The sequence below is a fragment of the Kwoniella newhampshirensis genome, chromosome 7 (assembly GCF_039105145.1).
Source record: "Kwoniella newhampshirensis strain CBS 13917 chromosome 7, whole genome shotgun sequence".
NCBI classification, from domain to species: domain Eukaryota; kingdom Fungi; phylum Basidiomycota; class Tremellomycetes; order Tremellales; family Cryptococcaceae; genus Kwoniella; species Kwoniella newhampshirensis.
In genome coordinates this window covers 1,375,254-1,394,863 of record NC_089961.1, presented here as the reverse complement: position 1 = coordinate 1,394,863, position 19,610 = coordinate 1,375,254, and the positions used below count along the sequence as shown (strand labels likewise).

The window sequence follows — 19,610 nt, the reverse complement described above, 5'->3', positions numbered from 1 at the left end:
CCCCTGTGATCTCTCATTGGGTCGAGCATCTTCCCCTCTCGCTCTCACCTAAACATTGCCGAGCAGTCCCCCAACTTCATCTTCCGACTCTGCCAATTCGTCAATCTCCTCTCCAACGTTCATCCCGCCATCCACACCTGCGGAATTCTCCTCCCGCGCTTCCCCCACTGAATATTGCGCAGCGGTATTGCGGCTTCCGTCCTGGCCGCCTTCTCTGCTGTTGTCACCGAATTGCGATGATGCGACTTGAGCTTCTTTCTTCGCCTGAATGGAGAGGCTTGATCGAGGTTGGATGGTCATGCCGCCGATTACGATCTTTGCTTTGGACAGATCTGCCAGAGAGAATCAGCTTTGACATGGCAGAACACTCATCGCCAGGCTCATCTGAAATGTTATCGAGTATGACTTACCCCTCTCATCTTCACCCTTCGACCTCTTCGTCGGTCTCAGATTCTTCCAATCATCTTCGTCGCCCTCAGCACTCTCATCGTCGTCGATCATAACCACGCCGTCCGTGTCTTTTGACTTTTCACCCGATCGGCTGCGTTTCTCTTGCTTTGTGTGATGGACCGTCGTGGTGGACGATATATTGGCGAGCGACATATCCAGTGGGAACGGTTGTCGGGTGCCCGAAGTCGTTGCAGGTTGAGCTTTTTGCAAGGGTTTAGAGATCAGGACTGGCGAACATGAGGGCATTGGAAGAGGGATATTGTTGGGAAGATGGGTGGATAGATGACTTTGCGGGAGGGAGACGACTGGAGGACTAACGAATGATGTGCTTGCTGACTGAGTAAACCCTTGATACTGCCCTATCGTATCCTGTACTCCCATCGGCTGTAAAGTCGGGATCACGCTATTTCCACTTGAGACACCCCGCTTGACGAGAGCAACCCTGTACGTCAGGACCCCATTGGCACTTGCGATTCCTCCCGGTTTGACTGCGAGCCCAGACATCGAGTACAACGGTTTCCCGCTGAGCTTCGTTCCGGGCCATATGCTCAAGGGAAGTTTGATGAGCCTCGGACCATCATAGGGAGGTGGATATTCGGATGAGGGAAGGGTAGAGAATTGCATTTGATACGCTTTGAAGATGTCTATTTGTTGGACATGGTGGTCGGGAGGTGCGGGTCGGAAGTTGAGTTGCATCCTGGAAAACATATCCGTCAGCAATGATCCGAGGTCGGAGAAGGAGTACCATGGATATAACGGAGGGAGTAAATGGTTAGTAGCAACCAAACGCAGCGCGAGGAGGTCAGAGACGAGGCATGGGATAAGAAAGAGATTGAGATGGATGTTGAGCAGTTCCAGCTGCTTTGACTCAGCACCAGCTCACTCACCAGATGATCGTCCTTTCCGGCTCTGGCATCCGCAAAACAGTGGGCATATTCCTCGCAGCAATGTCCAGCTGTTGATCCGACAACACAGCTTGTGCACCCAGCATCGGTGGCCTTGCAGATGATGCCGTCCCAGACATCTGACGAGACATCACAGTCGGGTGCTGTGCTGCATGTGGTGGATTGGAGGCTTGGACATGAGGTACACTGCTGGAAGGAAGATGTGAGGAATACGAGGTTTGACGGTTGGGAATAGCTTGGGATACCGCTGCGGGTGTTTGTGAGATGTTCGGGCCGCCAAGCTGTGCTCGATGTTTGGCTAGTTCTCGGCGTGCGTGCAAGATGGATTTGGTCTATAGACGATGTCAGCGAGATATACGAAGGTGGATGGAAGAGAGACGGAGCACACACCATCTGCCGGTGTACGGTCTTCCACCGTCGTTCCTCTCCTTTCGCATCGGAACATCTTGAACAGACGGACGACTGTCGGAAAGAAGCAATGATTATGAGCGGGGACAATGCGTGGAGACCGGAAATGTCACACCTACCAGTTGACTGCCTACCAGAGAACTGAAATGTGCCCAAGGCCAAGATCTTCCACAAGAGAGACACGGTCGGTCCTCGTGACTTGACGTCGTGCGTGGTAAGACCTGGGACGATGGTCCAGCATGAGTGGTGGGCAAGGAAGCAGCAGACATGCTGAGTGGGAGGGGTGGGTGGTGAAAAGTCAAGATGAGGAGAAAGAAGGAAGGTGAAGCAAAAGAGAAGGGATTGAGCGCGACTTGTCTTTTCGTTTTTGCTGGATGACGTGAGAGTGGAGGGAAGCGTCTTTCTTCCATTGTTATCGCCGTTATCAGAGAGTATGACAGATTAATCGAAGTATAATAGATTTATCGAAATATAATAGATTCGAGGATACGTCTGGAGGCACTAGTGACCTGTGTGCCCAAGCTTGCGACTGTGTGCGAGGCGAGCTGCCCAATGCACAAGTGCCTCTGCAGTTCACACGTTCAGACACTCACATGAGCTCCCGGTCGACGCGATGGCTCTCGGTGGTATTGTGTGCATCGCTATCCTGTGCATCAAGTGCTATAAAGTCGCGGACATCACAGGTTTCCCGATTGAGGATGACAGACTATGCATCGTCGAGGGTGACAGTATGCATGAGAAGTACGATAAAGGAGTTTGCCTGGCTCGTGTCTCATGACCCTCTCCCATCCATCTGATCTGATGAACAGTGTGGGATCAATGGCATGGTATTCACCCCCTCTGTCATGTCGACATCGATGTTATCTTTGAAACCCATGCTTTCGCCACAACGCAGACGAGCCGTTCTTCTGCCTAGACACCTGCTTCATCTGATAGCGATGTTCCCATCTGTACAAACCCGTCTGACGTGACCCCCGAGTATTTATGAGACGCCCCCAGTTATGAGACACTCGACAGCAGGAGGTGCAAAATGCACCCAAAAATGGCACCGTCAGATAGCCTTTGGCCTGGAGAGCACAACGCATGAATCTGAGGTCTGCAGCTCTGTTGATACATGAACAATGAGCCTGCAAACTTTTTACGGAATCAAATTGGGCTGGAGTGTCTCATAACTGGGGGCGTCTCATAAATACGGGGGTCACGTTAGATCACTTTCCCTCTTCTCTCAAACGACAAACATCACTGGAACCCGCCGTGCCTGATCAGAGATCCTGATCCTGTGTCTTCCTCCCCGATCTTGAGCTGTCCTTGACGTCATGCAGAGTGAGTCCCATTCTTGGCGATGTGATAAGTTTATCCCCTTTTCATATCCAGACCGAGGCTGAATACACCCGACCGAGCAGAGATATCTCTCGTAAACAACAGGGGGGCCTTACGTTTACTCCTCACATCTCTTGCACGTTCTCCAGCTCCTAACCACGGTCAACTTCGGTGTCGAATCGTAGTGAACCTTGCTTCACCAGGCTGGTCATGACCGAGCTTGATTCGTTGTTTTGATAAAAAGGCAAAAAAAAAAAAAAATGGAACGGGGTCACAGCGATCTACGGCTTCATCCATTCGTCTCTTGATATTATCATTGTAATCTCTTCCTGGTCTCGACGAATTCCGAGGGCCGCAGCACCAGCGAAAACAGTAAGATGGCCGCACCCATCTCATTGGGACCCGTCGTGGATCCCTCTGCGGTCCATGGTCACAGCCACGATCTCAGTGACGACGACGACGTCGCTCGATTTGACAGTCCTTCCACACGGCACCAAACGATCGAGCAAGAACAACCAGAAGCAGTAGGCCAATCATCGCCTTCCGATCGTTCGTCCAGCACTCGTACCATCGTAGACTCAGACCCTCTCTCGTCTACTGCCATACCGAATGACGCCTCGAGTGAACGAAAGGACGCGGTGAACGTGGAAAAGAATCGTCCAGACGATTCACACTATTCAGCTTCAGATCGTGGTGGACAATCTTCGGGGACTTCGATCAGCGAGAATGAAAATGACATTGACTCTGACTCGAAATGGAGCAATGCAAGTGTGTTGAGAGTGAGTCAGACCAGTCATTCACGTTTTTACGCATCCATGCATACGGCTCAAATCAATCAATACGTAGCACGACCAAAAACTGCTCGAATCACGCGGCATCGTCCCCAGTCGTTCCCTCGACCTCGCGTACGATCATCTATCCGTCCGGGGAACAGGAGGTGCCGACGATGTGACCTATGGACCCACCGTCGGCGGTATCATCGCCCCTTGGACCGGTCGAAAGTACAAGAAGAAGGCTGCCGCGCTCGCGTCAGCCAGAGTGGAAGGGGAAGAGAAGGGTGGACCAGGTGGTGAAGGTGGTCGAGGTGCTGGGATGTCATGGCAGGAAGGAGATGATGAGCCAAAGAAGGGAGAAAGCGGGTTGAGAAAAGGCGAACGATTCTTGATCAAAGATTTCTCGGGCGTGGTCAAGGCTGGAGAGATGATGTTGGTCGTGGGAAGACCTGGATCGGGATGTACGACTTTCCTCAAAGCTCTTGCTGGATTACACAACGGCTATGCCGGGATCGATGGAAAGGTTTACTACGGCTCGATGGAGAGCGACAAAGAGCTCAAGGCTTTCAGGTCGGATGTCATCTTCAACAGCGAAGAGGGTGAGTCACTTACATGGCTTTCTTTCTCAAGGCACAATCTCACCCACCCTCATGCGCAGACCTGCACGACGCGAATCTTCACGTCGGTCACACCCTCGACTTTGCGCTCCGCATGAACACTCCGTCACCCGCTGCTCGACATCCAAAGGAAGAAGGCGGAGAACCCATGTCTGCGAAGGAATACATCGCCAAGACCAAAGCGCATTGGCTCAAGGCGTTCGGTCTGGAGCATACACACGATACCAAGGTCGGAGATCAGTACACAAGAGGCGTTTCTGGTAGGTCTCATGTCTTTTCAAGGTGATAGAATCCTGCTGACCTGTCCCAGGTGGAGAGAAGAAGCGTGTGTCCATCGCCGAAGTCCTCACCAGCAGAGCGTCTATTCAATGCTGGGACAATGCGACCAGAGGTCTTGACGCCAACACTGCTCTCGGATACGCCAAAGTCATGCGTGATCTCTCCGACATCGAACGGAACGCTACCGTCGTCTCCCTCTACCAGGCCGGTAACGGCATCTACAATCTCTTCGACAAGGTCACCGTCATCGCTGAGGGTCGATTGATCTATTACGGTCCAAGAAGTGAAGCCCGTAACTACTTTGAGGATCTCGGCTTTGAGCATCTCGAAGGGGCGAACACGGCCGATTATCTCACCGCTGTCACTGCGACCAACGAACGCAAAATCAAAGAAGGACACAAGGGCACGGTGCCGACTCAACCTGCCGAGTTCGCCGAGATCTACAACAAGTCGGAAACAGCCAAACGGATGCGGGAAGAGCTTGAAGCTCACTTGAAGGACAAGACCGCTCTGGACAGGAAAACCAAGGAAACTCAGGAGGCGATTCAGCAGCAGAAGAGCAAGTACGCGTTGAAAGGTCGACCGGAGAAGGTGGATTATTTCACTCAAGTCAAAGCTGCCCTCATTCGAGACTACCAACAACGCTGGGGAGATCAATGGACGCTCTGGGCTCGACAAGGAACCACCATCGTCCAAGCCCTCATCGTCGGATCAATGTTCTACAACGTCTCCGATACGACCGGCGGTATCTTCCTTCGAGGAGGTACCATCTTCCTTTCCCTTCTCTTCCCTTCCCTTATCAGTCTGGCAGAAACAACGGCTGCTTTCTCCGGTCGAGCGGTACTGGCGAAACACAAGGCTTTTTCAATGTATCGACCATCAGCGGTCGCACTCGCTCAAACTCTAGGTGATCTGCCCATCTTTTTCATCCAAATCGTCATCTTCACCTTGATCATTTATTTCATGGTCGGATTACAGACTACCGCTGGCCACTACTTTGCTTTCCTCTTGTTCGTCTATGTCACGACAATCACCACCACCGCATTCTTTCGTTTCGTGGGGTACTCGTTCGGTACTTTCAACAATGCATCGAAGGTGTCTGGTCTATTGTTCAGTGTCATTGTTACCGTGAGTCGCTATTTGTATCACCAGAGGTATGGCTGAATACGGACGTCTCGCAGTACGCCGGATACATCATTTACACCCCTTCCATGCACCCTTGGTTCTCCTGGATCAGATGGATCGATCCTGTCTATTACAGCTTTGAAGCTTTGATGTCGCGTGAGTGCTGTGATCCGTGCATCAATTGCCTCTCGCTAATCAGTATACCACTGTGTGTAGACGAACTCACCGGCCTTACCCTCCAATGTGTTCAACCGCAACTCGCACCTTACGGGCCAGGATACATGGGAGCCGGTGAACAAGGCTGCGCCATACCCGGTTCCAACCCGGGGACAACTACGGTAGACGGCACCACCTATCTTTTGACGGCCCTTCGTTTCTACCAACGACACATGTGGAGAAACTTTGGTATCAACTTGGCTCTGCTCTTTGGTTTCATCTTCTTGTTGGTCGTCAGCATCGAACGACTTCCGGCGGCTGGATCAAACAAGGCTATCTTGCTATACAAGCGTGGTGGGGGTGGCAAGTTCATCAGAGCAACTGCTAAGAACGGTAATGGACCCAAGGATGAGGAAGAAGGTCGGGGACAGAAACAGAACACCAACCAGTCTGGAGAAGTGTCAGATGATTCCATCAAGGACGTGCATGCGGTTGAGACGTGAGTTTTGGATGTCAATTCAACAAATTGGTTTCGATCACAAGATTGACCATACTTTCTGTTTCCCGCAGCGTGTTCACCTGGAAAGATCTCACCTACACCGTCGCCGACAACAAACAGCTTCTCAACAAAGTCTCCGGGTACTGCAAAGCCGGCACACTCACCGCCCTCATGGGATCTTCCGGTGCAGGCAAAACCACTCTGATGGATGTGTTGGCTCAGCGAAAGTCGGAAGGTACTATCCACGGAGAGGTTCTGATGAACGGGAAGAAGTTGCCAATGTCATTCCAGAGGACTACCGGTTATTGTGAACAGGTCGATGTGCATCTGCCTCAGGTGAGTGATGCACTAGATATCAGTCTGATCCTTGTATGATGCTTACAATGCGTGCAGGCTACCGTCAGAGAGGCTCTTGAATTCTCTGCTGTGCTTAGACAGCCTCGATCTCTTCCTGACAAGGTGTGTTTAGGTGCCGCTTCTCGCCAAGATCGCTCAGCTGACTCCTTCACAGGAAAAACTCGCCTACGTCGATGTCATCATAGACCTGCTTGAATTGCATGACATCGAAGATGCCTTGGTCGGAATACCGGGTCAAGGTCTCGGTGTCGAACAGAGGAAGCGTCTCACTATCGGTGTTGAACTCGTCAGCAAGCCGTGAGTTGATGTCACTGTTCGCTTTCATTCAAGTTCTAGTTGACCATGTCGTCGCAGTACTCTGCTCTTTCTCGATGAGCCAACTTCCGGTCTTGACGGACAGAGCTCATACCTGATCGTCTCATTCCTCCGAAAACTCGCCGCTGCCGGTCAGGCCGTTCTTTGTACGATCCATCAACCGTCTGCTTCTCTCTTCGCTCGGTTTGACAATCTTTTGCTACTGAAGGCGGGTGGTAACGTGAGTGCCAAGCTGCCATCATTGCTCGAGGAGCAAAGTTGACTGGAACACGTATACAAATAGACCGTCTACTTTGGAGCAATCGACCATTTGGACGAGTACTTCGCCGCCAACAAAGTCAAGGTGCCCAAAGAGACCAATCCTGCCGAATTCATGATCGACGTCGTTTCGGGCGACCTCTCCAAAGGTCGCGACTGGTCAAAAGTATGGCTCGAATCGGACGAATGCAAGACGATGATGAGGGAGATTGAGGATTTGAAAAAGTCCAGTACCGAGATGGACCATGATTCGGACGACATGAAACATGAGTATGCTTCGACGACAATGACTCAGGTCAAGCTGGTCACCAAGCGTGCTTCGACCCAGGTGAGTGGTGTCGTGCAATGATTTTGAATAGGTACTAATACTTTGAGATGGATGTAGCTTTGGAGGGACACCGAATATGTCACCAACAAAGCCGCATTGCATATCGGTGAGCTGTGGTTTTGTAATCGACTGTATGTGTGGCTCACGTCAGCCTATAGGTGCCGCCCTCTTCAACGGTTTCAGTTTCTGGATGATTGGCGATGCGTGAGTGCGCTGCCTGTCAATTCAAGTTGTAATACTGAGCCGTCGCCCGCAGATATGCCGACTTGCAAAATCGACTCTTCACAATCTTCCAATTTGTTGTGAGTTGTCATGCAGTTCTCCACTGATATAATGTCGGCGCTGACATTTCTCTGCAGTTTGTTGCCCGTAAGTTCAACTTCTCCCGGCGCGTTCCGGCGTCTAACAGTTGCCTGTAGCCGGTGTCATCGCCCAGACTCAACCCAAATTCATTGCGAACCGAGATATCTTCGAAGGTGAGTTCTTCGCCTGTCATAAACAACACCACTGACCGGATTGATTCCTCTCAGCCCGTGAGAAGAAAGCCAAGCTGTACTGCTGGCAAGCGTTCGTTGTCGGCGAGATCGTTGCCGAAGTTCCGTACTTGCTCGTCTGCGCTTTCCTGTACTTTGTCTGTTGGTATCCCGTCGTCGGATTTAGCTTCGCTCCCGGTGTTGCCGGCCCGGTTTACCTGCAAATGACACTTTACGAATTCCTCTACACTGGTATCGGTGGGTAGCTCGTGCTTGTGTATACGCATAAATCGCCAGGAACTGACGCGACCTACGCAATCAGGTCAATTCGTCGCGGCTTATGCCCCCAATGCTGTTTTTGCGGCTCTCGTCAATCCGCTTCTCATCGGTGTGCTCGTCATGTTTTCCGGTGTCCTGGTGCCTTATCCGCAGATCACCTCGTTCTGGCGTAAGTGGGCTCGGCCAAATCAGGTTGTAGTCAGATGCTAACGAGTGTTCTATCCTCTTTTCTTCCGCTCCGATCAGGATACTGGCGTGAGTCTTCTGTCTCTTTTTTTCTTAGCTGAAGGATTTTCGCCGCTGACCACGGATCTTCTTCGCAGTTTACTACCTCGACCCATTCAACTATCTTATTGGAGGACTTCTCGTCTTCCCAATCTGGGACGTCCAAGTCCAATGCAAGGAAGAAGAGTACGGGATCTTCAATCCGCCCTCCGGCCAGACATGTGGCGCATACATGCAGACTTTCTTGTCGCAACCCAATACCGGATACCTCAATAATCCTGTGAGCCAAGCCTTGCTTCCTTGGTCAGAATCGGTTGGGTGCGGCGACGTCGCTGATATCGTCTGGAATGATGATCTGTCAGGACGCGATGAGCAATTGTCAATACTGTATTTATAAACAGGGAAGTCAATACCTCGCTTCCGTGAATCTACCGAGACACATATACGGCTGGAGAGACATCTGTATCACCGCGTGAGTACCATACGTCTATAACTTATCTCCAGTCGAGATCGATAATCTCAAATGAATCGGGTGTGCTAAAACATATTCTGATATGTAGACTGTTCTGTGTCTCTTCGTATGCTTTCGTTTTCCTCCTTTTGTGAGTCGCCTTCCGGATCCAAGTCGTTTTGCCGCTAATCTTGGGTTCGATGTGCGATGTGCGATGTGCGATGTGCGTTATAGGAAATTACGAAGCAAGAGATCGAAGACTGCCGAGTAATACCGCAGTAGATTACAGTACTCGTACCATTGAACAACCATCTCCTGTCCCGTAACCCCTCTCTTCATATCGTTCCAGGCTTTCTGCACCCATGAGTTCTGTTCTTTCCTCTCTCATAGAAACCAATCAGAACAATTCACCGTCTCGGACTGTATTCTCATAGATCATATGCATGGTGTGGGTGTTCCCTTGCCTCTTCTTTTCAGGCATCCCAATCACGATGCATCCAAATAATGATTACATTCTGAGGTACCGTGTGTGGTATGCAAGTCGTACTCGGCAACAAGGCTACGAAACTCCAAAGCCCTTCTATGATGAGAGGAAACAGCATTGATTACAATTATGACCGTACAGTGTGTATGCCTGCTGCATCGTTTATCCCCACCAAACGCCAATGCGATCCATGTGTCATCCACCGTACCGCACCAATGCACCAACGCCAGCGCTGATGATCCACATCCCGGACTAACCCCCTACGCCCCATCAAATGTCAATTCGACATCTCCCCACGCTCCAAGCACCACCAATTCATTACCTCGCCCCTCTATTCCCCCCTGCACATCCTCAACAGATTTGTATCCCACTTTACCCTTCGAACTCACGTTCGCCCAATACGCGGCTCCGCTGATCGTGTCTGAGCTGTTCACCAACGTCGTCGCGTTCACGCCTACCGAGGCGAACTTTGACATGGGATCCACTTCAATGACACCAAACGCAAGTTCCCTATTCCTCTTCTTGCCCTGAGGGTCCTGATCCGGCATCACATTCGGCGTGGGGATCCACGCCTCGCCCCATATCGTCTTGGCGATAAAAGGTCCCACATAGTTGGGATGCATTCGAACTCCTACGGTACCTTGAAGGGTGGCAATGAGCGCGGTGATCGAGACGGAAGGCGGCTGGCGGAGATATTGCACGTCGATCGTGCCCTCGGTCGTATAGAATCCGGTGACAATATGGCGAGAAGTATTGGAGACAAGAGACTCGCTGACCTCGGCGAGAGCGGGCGAAAGGGCAGACGGAAAGTGAGGCGATCGTCTCAGGTTACCAAACTCGGCCGCGGGGTTGACCGCCGCTGTATAATCGGGTGTCGATGGGTCGTACAGAATGACATCTGCTGCGATGTACCCGCTGCGTACTACCGTTAGCAGATGCGATACAATCCCCATGAGCATAACACTACTCACTCGGTGACATTGATCCACAAAGCCTCCGACACATTCCATCGACCCCTCACAGGATTGTCGGCGGCGATGATGGCCGCGTTCTTCGCTGCGATATAGCCCGCATTCATCCCTCCGCGACCGGTTTCAATACCCAGACTGCCAAATTCAGCAGCGGACGTCGTATCACCGAATCGGACTTCCATGCGATCGAGATTGAGTTCAAGCGAGGGGAAATAGATTGGTGGCGAGGAAGCCTGATAGGCAGAAGGCGGAAGACGGATGATGATATGGGAAGTGGGAATGTATGCTGGGTTGATGGAGTAAGGGTTGGCCACTTTGCCATCCGTCTCTTGAGGTGTCTGCGAGAAGTGGTATTAATTGACCATGCTTGAGAGTGAATATCACAGCCACTTACGTAAACGCCTACACCGACTCCACCGTCACCACGAGCCATCTGACAGACCCGCATAATCGTGCTCAGGTCCTGGAATCCCGCGTACCTCACCACAACATCCACCAATATATGTCCCTCTTGTCCGCTCGTGGTCAGTTGCTCTGACGCGTCTGAGCCGATGAAAGTGACTGTTCCGCTCGAACCGAGACCTCGAGCATTGATGAACATGCCAGTAGGAGATGTACCATTCGTCAGGGGCAGTGAGAAAGAAGCCAGGGAGATCGTAGATGCAGGGAAAGGGGTGAAGAGGGAACTGAACGGTGAGGCCGTGAGATTGAGGTCTGTCAAGGAAGTACAACTGGTGAGATAGCCATCTGCTGGTAACGGTCCGTCCTGCAGTAGAAATGTCAACAACATGCCCTATGCGGCGGCACGAAATGGATTCACCCTGTCCTCATCATAAGTCATGTTCGCGCTCGCACCGATCTGCACAAGTGGAAACGGCAAGTGAGCTATGCACGAATGGGTATACAGCGGCACTTACACCCCAAATGGCTGTCTTTCTCCCACTCTTGTCCCCGGGTGTTTTTGGTAACGCCGAATGTTTTGCCGCAGCCTGTCTCGTCCCCACTAACAGTCCCACCAGGAGCGCAATCCCGATCAAAATCAACACCACTATCGCTTGCACCCATCGTCTCCACCGCTTCCACCATTTTTGAACTCCGACCGGTAGAATGAGCGCCCGATTTCTCCGCTTGGTCAAGTCTTTGCCTCCCGATTGTGATGATGATCCTTCCCACAACTTTGACCTTGACGTGGGTAAAGGAGCAGCGATCGTTGTCGAAGGACTGGGTGTTTGGGTGTTGAATTGAGACAAACCACTGGAAGGTCCTGTTTGAGTTGGAGTGAGCGAGCCGGTAGATGTCGAGGATGTGTGGGGTAGGTGTGGTAGTGGAAGATGCTGAAGATTTGATGTTACAAAGCCAGATGATTGAGGTGGTGAGGAAGAGGTCCTTCTCGGTGTGCTGTGCTCGTCGACAGTATCTGCGTCATGCGAAGACGCTCTTGATCTCCTCTGTCTCCGTTCATACGGCGGTAGAAACTCGTCGTCGTTCCAAGCAACGTCAAAGGATGATTCGGAAGGTGCGATGAGCAACGAAGGGGTGGATGATGATGGCGAGAAGATGTTGGGATCCTTTTCTGGATCAGGAGGGATGATCATGGTGTCGCGACGGGTGGGATGTCAAGTCGAATCCAATCGACTTGTCTTGCTGTCGTCAATGGGCTATGTTTTGAGTTTTCCTAGGCGGTGTACTATCTGGCTTGGGCCGTCATCTCGCCGCTGCCAAGAAATCGATCAAGTGGATCTGCGGCTGCGATGTCGGGAAGGCAAGGAGTCGTAATGCGAAGGGTTGTGATCCCAAGTGCGATCTCGCGATTCTGACGATTTATATAGATCCTTGGCCGGAGCGGGTGGCGACGTGATGGAGTAAGTTCGGATTGAAACAGTCTTGCTTTGAGAGTATGTGACAGAGAACGGAGAAGAGTCGCTCAAGATGCACCAGGGATACCGTCTCACCTCAAAAGAGTCTTTTCGTCGACGAGTGCTGCGATGGCAAATTCGACGGTGACCTTGACCACAACAGGCAATCAAGGTGAAAAACTAGGCACCCGACGATCGAAGCTGTCAGATTCACACGCCTAACTGACCGTTTTGAGGCAAGGGGGAGGTCATATATCTCCTGCTGGTCTTTCCCGGTATGCTGTAGCGATTCTCTGTCAGTACAATTCTGGCAATGGGGATGACTGCTGGGGTCTGGCTGTGGGGATCCTCTGACCATGGCTTTTTCGGCTCAAATCATGCCAAACAATGTCGGTAAAAGTTTCTGATGGTCACCGACAACTCGATTGATAACAGGAGATCTTGGGTCTCAAGATACCCACCCATTGATATGCCCATGAGAGCTTACTGGATCACAGAGTCTGTCGATTCAATGCCGCCGTCCTGCTCACCGGTACTGACCAAGTGATGCGTTTGTACTTTGGTGCTGGTGCTGGTGCTGGAGCTGTTGTCTGCCATTCGACGCGTCGCGCCAATCGATCCCGTGTGTCGTTGTTGTCGCTGACCCCGTCCTTTCATTATCAAGAGAAAAACAGTATACGCACAGATCACCTTTAGACGAAATGTGGGAAACAGCCTCTAATGACCTTCTCTTTTCTTGATCTCATCAATGTAGCCAATATGGTCAGGATGGACAGTCGTACAGCTCATCCGGAATCATTCAAGGGAATCCATCTACCCAGACTGCACATGTCGCCTCGGCATTCAGACCTCATGCCCAGCTCGAAGAGTCCTCTTCGGAAGATGGAATTTTGCGTTCACACGACAGGGAAAGAGAAGAAGGAGATTGAGAGATATATTACCGTGAGCAGATCATTCCGACTCTCTCCTCGTTCCAGTCTCTCAACTCAAGAGCCAGATGGGCATCTCACACTGTGATGCAAGCTGACACTCACTCCACCTTTCCTCCCTCCATCTGCTCTGCCCCTCGAATGATCCCACTACTCCCTATTCATCCTTCGTCTTCCCTTGGACTCTCGTCACGATCTCAGGAGGAAGCACAAGCTCTGGTGACTGCATCTCCGAGAGCGAGTGCCGAGCTGCACTCGGACGATGATTTCGAAGTGATCGAATATGGGAAAGCTTCAAAATCATCCCCGGACACGCCAGCCTTTACAACACGCAACGATGAGAAGCACGAACAGTCATACGGAGACGACGGATGAACCGGTGTGGATCATGCTAATAAATCGGACCATGGTGTGAATGCCTCCTTCTGGAGTGCGCTGTCCTTTCAAAAAACTAATGATCTGATCCATGTCCGGAAACACGAGGAAAAGACGCAAGCAACACATGTCGGCAAACGACGACGCACTCATCATCGGCAACAGAAGATACAACAAGTGCAACCCCAACGAACTAATTCGAGAGAAAGTTGTGCCGGGTGAAGGGATCGAATCCAGCCAACTTATCGAGCTGTCCAAGAATCGGCCGATCACGGGACAATTCATAAGTTATCTTCGCGCTTCAGGAAGGGTGAGTGGGTTGAGAGATTGCTGGATCTTTGCTGAGTGTCTGATCAATAGAGATACTGGTATCGCATTTATTTCCCGGTCCTCAAACGATTGGTCCCGCAGCATCTACTGCCAAGTAGCACATCCAAGGAAAAAGACAGATGATGAGCTTGGTATGGAAGGGATTGACTCGACGTTTGCCCTTGATTGACCAGGTACGCTAGGGGGAGAATGGTCATATTCAATTGACAGTGGTTAAAACGGTTTCGAGTATGTTTTGATATATGGTACAGTCATTCCGGCGATCGCCTCCACCTCTCACGTCTCACGTCTCATGTATCATTGAGTGCACATGTACATGTATAGAATCTCATTGGCTCTTGAGTCAAACCCGATCTTGCGGTGGTGTTCGGTGTCCTTATCGGTGAAAATGTGATCTGTTGAAACGGTCAGAGCCGAAGAAAGGGGGAAAGATAGCAGTGACTACCGTCGCTTGGAACCGAAGGGGCAACCCAACAAAAAAAAAAAAAGGCAGGAGCAGACAGCTGAATCGCGCTCTGAGCATTCTGTTGATTGGTTCTGCATCTGTATACATTCGACCATCAATACAATCATCACCACCAACACTCGAGTGCTTTTGACATCATTCAGCCTATCACTTGCTCGCATCAGAAGAATATCCACCATGCCGTCCATAGATCTCAAACCCGCTCCTATCGATTTCTCCAAATACCTTAGCAAAGAGTCAACGGGGAGAAAGAGGTCCCAACTGAAAGAGCTCAGACCGTACTTTGAGATCCCAGGCATGATCAGTGTGAGTGCGACTGTGAGCGACCACCAGTGTCGGCGAGCGATGCTGATTGGTCGCCATTCGAACAGTTCGGCGTCGGTATCCCTCATCCTTCAACTTGGCCTGTGAACGGGATGACCCTGTCGATCCCCTTTGCGGAGAAATCTGTCTTCATCCCGGGGTATGGCAGTGAGTCGTTGCGTCTTCCATCAGCGTTCCTCAGTCCTCATTCTGGGAATGGGAGTGAATGGTTGGAATCAGCTCTGACTGTAGTTGACGTTGACTTGCAACCGATTTCACAGGCAGATCAACCTCCGATATGCTCCCCGTCGAACCATTCTCCGAGCCACTGAAAGATGAACCCCTTCGACCCGATCTATCCTCGGAACTGCAATACAGTGCCACGTACGGTACACCTCATCTCCTCTCGTGGATCAAGGAACATGTCCAGCGTATCCATTCCCCTCAGTATGATGAGTGGGTCAACCTCTGTACGGCGGGGAACACGGATGGTGTCGATGGGATCATGAGAGCCGTCTTTGATAGGGGTGATTATATGTTGGTGGAGGAGTTTGGTGAGTTGTCGTTCGGACTTCTGCAATCCTGCCTCAAGCGTCTCCCACGTTGGTCTGACAAGTCGCGATCGTTGTCGCATTTTCTCCCTGCGACCATGCTTCCCTTCAAACGCTCCCATCATTCATTTGGAGATTTTTCTGTAACATTAGTGAACTGATCCATCTCACCCACAGCCTACCCCGGTCTTCTCAGTCCCGCCGCGACCCTTGGAATCAGGACTCTGGGCGTACCTTTAGATGCGGAAGGTGTCAACCCTGTAGCAATGGACGAGATCCTGTCTAACTGGAACGAAGAAGAGAGAGGAGGACCTAGACCCAAAATGATCGTGATTGTACCGTGAGTGCTTTGTTCTGCTATCTTCCTTTGCTTGTCGTCGTGGAACTCTCCTGACGAAGCTCGTCTCGTAGTACATGTTCCAACCCTGCTGGAGTGACCATCCCGGCTCATCGAAAGCGTGAGATCTACGCGGTCTGCAGGAAATGGGACTTGCTCATCTGCGAGGATGATCCATGTGGGTCCAGCCGTCTCGTCGCCGCTTCTGACCTCATCTCCACCCCCAACGCCCTTCACACCTCCTTCCACACCCCTTCTTTCACTGCGCTGACGACCAGATCTCCAGACTGCTTCCTCCAGATCCGACCCAACGGCGCCGACTCCCCTATTGTTCCCAGCTTCTTATCCCTCGACACCGACGGCCGTGTTGTCCGAGTCGACAGTTTCTCCAAGATCGTGGCTCCCGGTAGTCGACTGGGTTTCATCACGGGTCACAAGGAGTTGGTGGAGAAAATCATGAACACGAGAGAGAGTGCTACGGTGGGTCACCACTTGATCAGAGCGGAATGCAGGGTAAAGGGAACGAACGCTGAATTGTTGTTCTGATGATGGGTAGCAATGTCCCTCTGGTTTCTCGATTGCGGCGATCAGTGCCATCCTCCGAGCTTGGGGAAGCCACGAAGGGTTTGAGAAGAAGTACATCCCGTATATCTCCGGTGAGAAGTGATCCTCTCGACATATATTGTTCTGCCTTTGAGCGAGCTGACAAACAATACCCACAGATATCTACGCCAAACGATGTCTTTCCATGATCGACCTGTTGAACAAATACGTCCCTTCGTCCACCATCGAGATCCCAGCTCCGGCAGGAGGAATGTTCCTCTGGGTCCGACTCAAGATCGAGTCTCATCCATCGTTCGTCAACTCGTCCACGTCAGATCCCGAAACCATCTCGAAAGAGGTCTTCGCCTCGATGATCGAGGAGAAGGTGTTGATGGCACCATCAGAGTTCTTCAAAGCTCCTTCGTTGGCCAAGTGGACGAGGGAAGAAGAGGCCAAGAGGATCTACGTCAGGATCAGTTTCTCGTTGCCTCCTCCGGAAGAGATGGAGGAAGGAGCGAAGAGAATGGGCAAGGCTTTGGCCAAGCAATGGGGCGTAGAGCAGTAGTGGTCCTGATTCAATGTGATTCAGATTGTGTTCACGATGTGCAGTATGCATGGATGTATGACCTCATCTAATCTCTTCTTGTCTAATACCCCTTGGCAGGATCAACGACATTGATTGGTCCCAATCCCTTTTGAGCTCTTTCGACCTGGAAAAGCAAGACGTCCGCCCCGCCATCAAAGTAGTTTTCGAAACTACCGCTAGTGTGAGGAGTGACGATAGCACTTGGATGGGTGAAGAGGGGATGACCGGAGGGTAGGGGTTCTGGGTCGGTCACGTCGAGGACTACACCCCATAGACCGCCAGGTGCGTCGAGGGCGGAGAGGATGTGCTCTGGAGAGGGCGATAGAGGTTAGCTCTTTTGGAGGTAGCGTGGTAGTGACACACACCAGATCTGACTAGATCGCCTCTTCCGACATTGACAAATACCGCTCCGTCAGGTAATGATCCTGCGATGTAAAATCAGCTTTGACCAGAACGATATGATATAGCCCGGGACCACGGCTATACAAGAGTTTCGACATGAGTCGGTTCGACTCAGCCTGACTGAACTCACGCAGATGATCTTCCGTCACCATGTACGTGGTCTGAGGGGTGGATGGTAGACTCGCCACGACGATGTCGCACTTTAACAAGAATTCGTTGAATGACGAGGGATCGCTGGTAGAGTAATACCTCTCGGGTATAGATCCGTCCGCATCGCCAGTACCAGGGATACGATACTGCGATGTTATCTCCTCATTAGCCCTTGTGATCTTCTAGAGGAGATGAGTAAGAATCACTCACCCCCTCCTCGGGTCGCTTGTCGCCCTTCGAATTGGCGGCTATGATCTTGCAGTTGAAGGCTTTGAGCAATCTAGCCGTCTCACGAGCGATGTGTCCGTAGCCCTGAAGCATCAGAGCGTGGTAAGCAAGAGTTGATAGATATGAGCAGATCAGGGATACACGACTGCCGAGCCTGTGAAGTCCTGTGGAGGTACTCACTAACAGACCGACGGTCTTCCCGTACAGACATCGATTGCCAGGATGACTCTCTCCGCCAGCTCCGGCAGCCTTGATGACGCTCTCCCGTGATGGCCATTCAGCATTGGTGCGTGCTAGTTGGAGTTGGATTTGGAGCTTCATATACACTGCGAGGGGATAGGACATCAGGTCACCTGCGATTTGGCGAGGGGAGAGACAGAAAAGGACGTACGGTTGACGATGTTGCAGACGATGTATTGAGGGATGGACAGTGTGTGTATACCTGAGCAGGAATGGGTGTGTCAGATCAGCGTTCCAAGCCATCATGACTTGGTAGACAGGGTGAGGAGGCCAGACTGACCAGACGCCGAACACACTTTGATCTGGTTTTTCGCCTCGGAGGTGCTCATGATCTCAGAACGAAGGAGCTCGTTCGCGCCAGCTACGCCAAGTCGACACATATGAGCTCAAATTGTGAATCATCTGCTCTGCATGGTCAGAGTCTGGATGCATCGCAACGAACCTGATGAAAGCTGGACCGTCTTCGTCCTGGGGACTTGTTCCAGCTTGGTGATCCCCTTGGGCAATCCCAACCAGCCGGTATACCAAATGTCGGCAGTGGCCCATTCTTCTTCGGGAACATCTCCGTCTGGATGGTACGAGACGTTGTGGAAGGAGGATTTCACCTGGTCCAGTTTGGATGGGGTGAGAGGGACGGTGATCACCAGGTTCTCGTATTGAAAGGTCATGGTTGGCGGCACGTTGAGTAGTAGGTGCGTGGGTGAGGGATCAAAAAGAAGATGAACTGAATAGTCGGTAGTGTCTTTACAATCATTGGTTTTCCTCTCTCCTGATCGATAAAATACTACTCGCCCGGTTATGGTCGGACGCGCGCGCTTAGGTCACTGCCACTCATGCATGCCCTCATCGCTTCCTCCCAGCCGAAAAGTCACTGGTATGCCGAGCCCCACCCTTTCGCCAAGTCCAACTGAGCTACCATGGAACAGTCCGATGCCATCATACCAATTCCCAGACCGAGTCAATGAAACAATGCATGCGTGCAGACATCAAGGGATACGCAGTGACCTTCGACACCTGGTGAAATGATACGTAATCCGGATCCGACGGGGTCGGTACAGTCACAGTCATCAATTCGTCGGCAGAGACACGTTCGGAGATTCCTGGGGGACGAGTTGACAGAATCCTATTGGCTGTGACAATCAGTTCGGCGTCTGGGAGTCCTGAGAGTTCTCGTTATTTGCCGTAGTAGTAGTAAGACGTCTTGTCGAAGATGACCGATATAGGCAACGAGTAGATCTTCCCAATCACGCTGACATGCCCTGGATCAGAAAAGACACCGCCCTAACCGTCGCTTCGTTATCTCTCGTTGACGCGGAAACCGGATGGAGACAGCCCCCGGATGGGACTGGACTTTGAGAGGCTCGAAGAGACGTTGCCGACGCATCAACATGTCCAGACGTAGCGTATGCAGTTCAGGAACTCTGATTGTACCGAAGGCTTATCGGTGGTCAAACGATGGTTGCATGGTCGGTTTGGATATCACCATGTTAAGATAGGACAGAGCAGAACCATCGGCTGTGGACTGAGTGAGGGGGTGTCTGGGGCCTGGTGTAATTTACGATATATATGTGACCAGTTTCATGTCATCCACGAGACCCACTTTTCTTTCTTTCTTTTATCCCCTCATACCGGTACAGGACC

General features: G+C 51.5%; 6 protein-coding genes across 6 annotated transcripts; 3 read left to right on the top strand and 3 right to left on the bottom strand.

The window, feature by feature from the left end:
* Nucleotides 1-48: 48 nt before the first annotated feature.
* On the bottom strand, nucleotides 49-2,032 carry IAR55_004211 (uncharacterized protein; the record flags this gene model as incomplete). Its single annotated transcript, XM_066947311.1, has 5 exons — nucleotides 49-332; nucleotides 411-1,147; nucleotides 1,338-1,687; nucleotides 1,746-1,817; nucleotides 1,883-2,032. The coding sequence occupies 5 exons, from the start codon at nucleotides 2,030-2,032 to the stop codon at nucleotides 49-51; spliced, it is 1,593 nt and encodes a 530-aa protein (XP_066802690.1).
* Nucleotides 2,033-3,460: 1,428 nt separating this feature from the next.
* IAR55_004210 (uncharacterized protein) lies at nucleotides 3,461-9,489 on the top strand (the record flags this gene model as incomplete). Its single annotated transcript, XM_066947310.1, has 22 exons — nucleotides 3,461-3,862; nucleotides 3,930-4,455; nucleotides 4,515-4,733; nucleotides 4,784-5,880; nucleotides 5,934-6,033; nucleotides 6,094-6,532; nucleotides 6,604-6,868; nucleotides 6,926-6,991; nucleotides 7,044-7,186; nucleotides 7,244-7,424; nucleotides 7,488-7,790; nucleotides 7,848-7,896; nucleotides 7,949-7,994; nucleotides 8,047-8,092; nucleotides 8,150-8,159; nucleotides 8,210-8,266; nucleotides 8,321-8,521; nucleotides 8,586-8,711; nucleotides 8,866-9,047; nucleotides 9,130-9,239; nucleotides 9,328-9,369; nucleotides 9,453-9,489. 22 exons carry the CDS (start codon nucleotides 3,461-3,463, stop codon nucleotides 9,487-9,489), a joined length of 4,647 nt encoding a protein of 1,548 aa, XP_066802689.1.
* A 473-nt stretch (nucleotides 9,490-9,962) lies between these two features.
* Nucleotides 9,963-12,268, bottom strand: IAR55_004209 (uncharacterized protein; the record flags this gene model as incomplete). The annotated part of the gene is made up of 5 exons (XM_066947309.1): nucleotides 9,963-10,617; nucleotides 10,674-11,011; nucleotides 11,068-11,439; nucleotides 11,494-11,532; nucleotides 11,591-12,268. The coding sequence occupies 5 exons, from the start codon at nucleotides 12,266-12,268 to the stop codon at nucleotides 9,963-9,965; spliced, it is 2,082 nt and encodes a 693-aa protein (XP_066802688.1).
* Nucleotides 12,269-13,599: 1,331 nt separating this feature from the next.
* On the top strand, nucleotides 13,600-13,833 carry IAR55_004208 (uncharacterized protein; the record flags this gene model as incomplete). Its single annotated transcript, XM_066947308.1, has 1 exon — nucleotides 13,600-13,833. The coding sequence occupies one exon, from the start codon at nucleotides 13,600-13,602 to the stop codon at nucleotides 13,831-13,833; it is 234 nt and encodes a 77-aa protein (XP_066802687.1).
* A 973-nt stretch (nucleotides 13,834-14,806) lies between these two features.
* IAR55_004207 (uncharacterized protein) lies at nucleotides 14,807-16,928 on the top strand (the record flags this gene model as incomplete). Its single annotated transcript, XM_066947307.1, has 8 exons — nucleotides 14,807-14,935; nucleotides 15,001-15,100; nucleotides 15,214-15,486; nucleotides 15,661-15,823; nucleotides 15,895-15,998; nucleotides 16,107-16,300; nucleotides 16,377-16,476; nucleotides 16,543-16,928. The coding sequence occupies 8 exons, from the start codon at nucleotides 14,807-14,809 to the stop codon at nucleotides 16,926-16,928; spliced, it is 1,449 nt and encodes a 482-aa protein (XP_066802686.1).
* Nucleotides 16,929-17,010: 82 nt separating this feature from the next.
* IAR55_004206 (uncharacterized protein) lies at nucleotides 17,011-18,637 on the bottom strand (the record flags this gene model as incomplete). The annotated part of the gene is made up of 8 exons (XM_066947306.1): nucleotides 17,011-17,258; nucleotides 17,315-17,374; nucleotides 17,482-17,647; nucleotides 17,712-17,813; nucleotides 17,910-18,055; nucleotides 18,121-18,171; nucleotides 18,250-18,330; nucleotides 18,412-18,637. The coding sequence occupies 8 exons, from the start codon at nucleotides 18,635-18,637 to the stop codon at nucleotides 17,011-17,013; spliced, it is 1,080 nt and encodes a 359-aa protein (XP_066802685.1).
* Nucleotides 18,638-19,610: the final 973 nt, after the last annotated feature.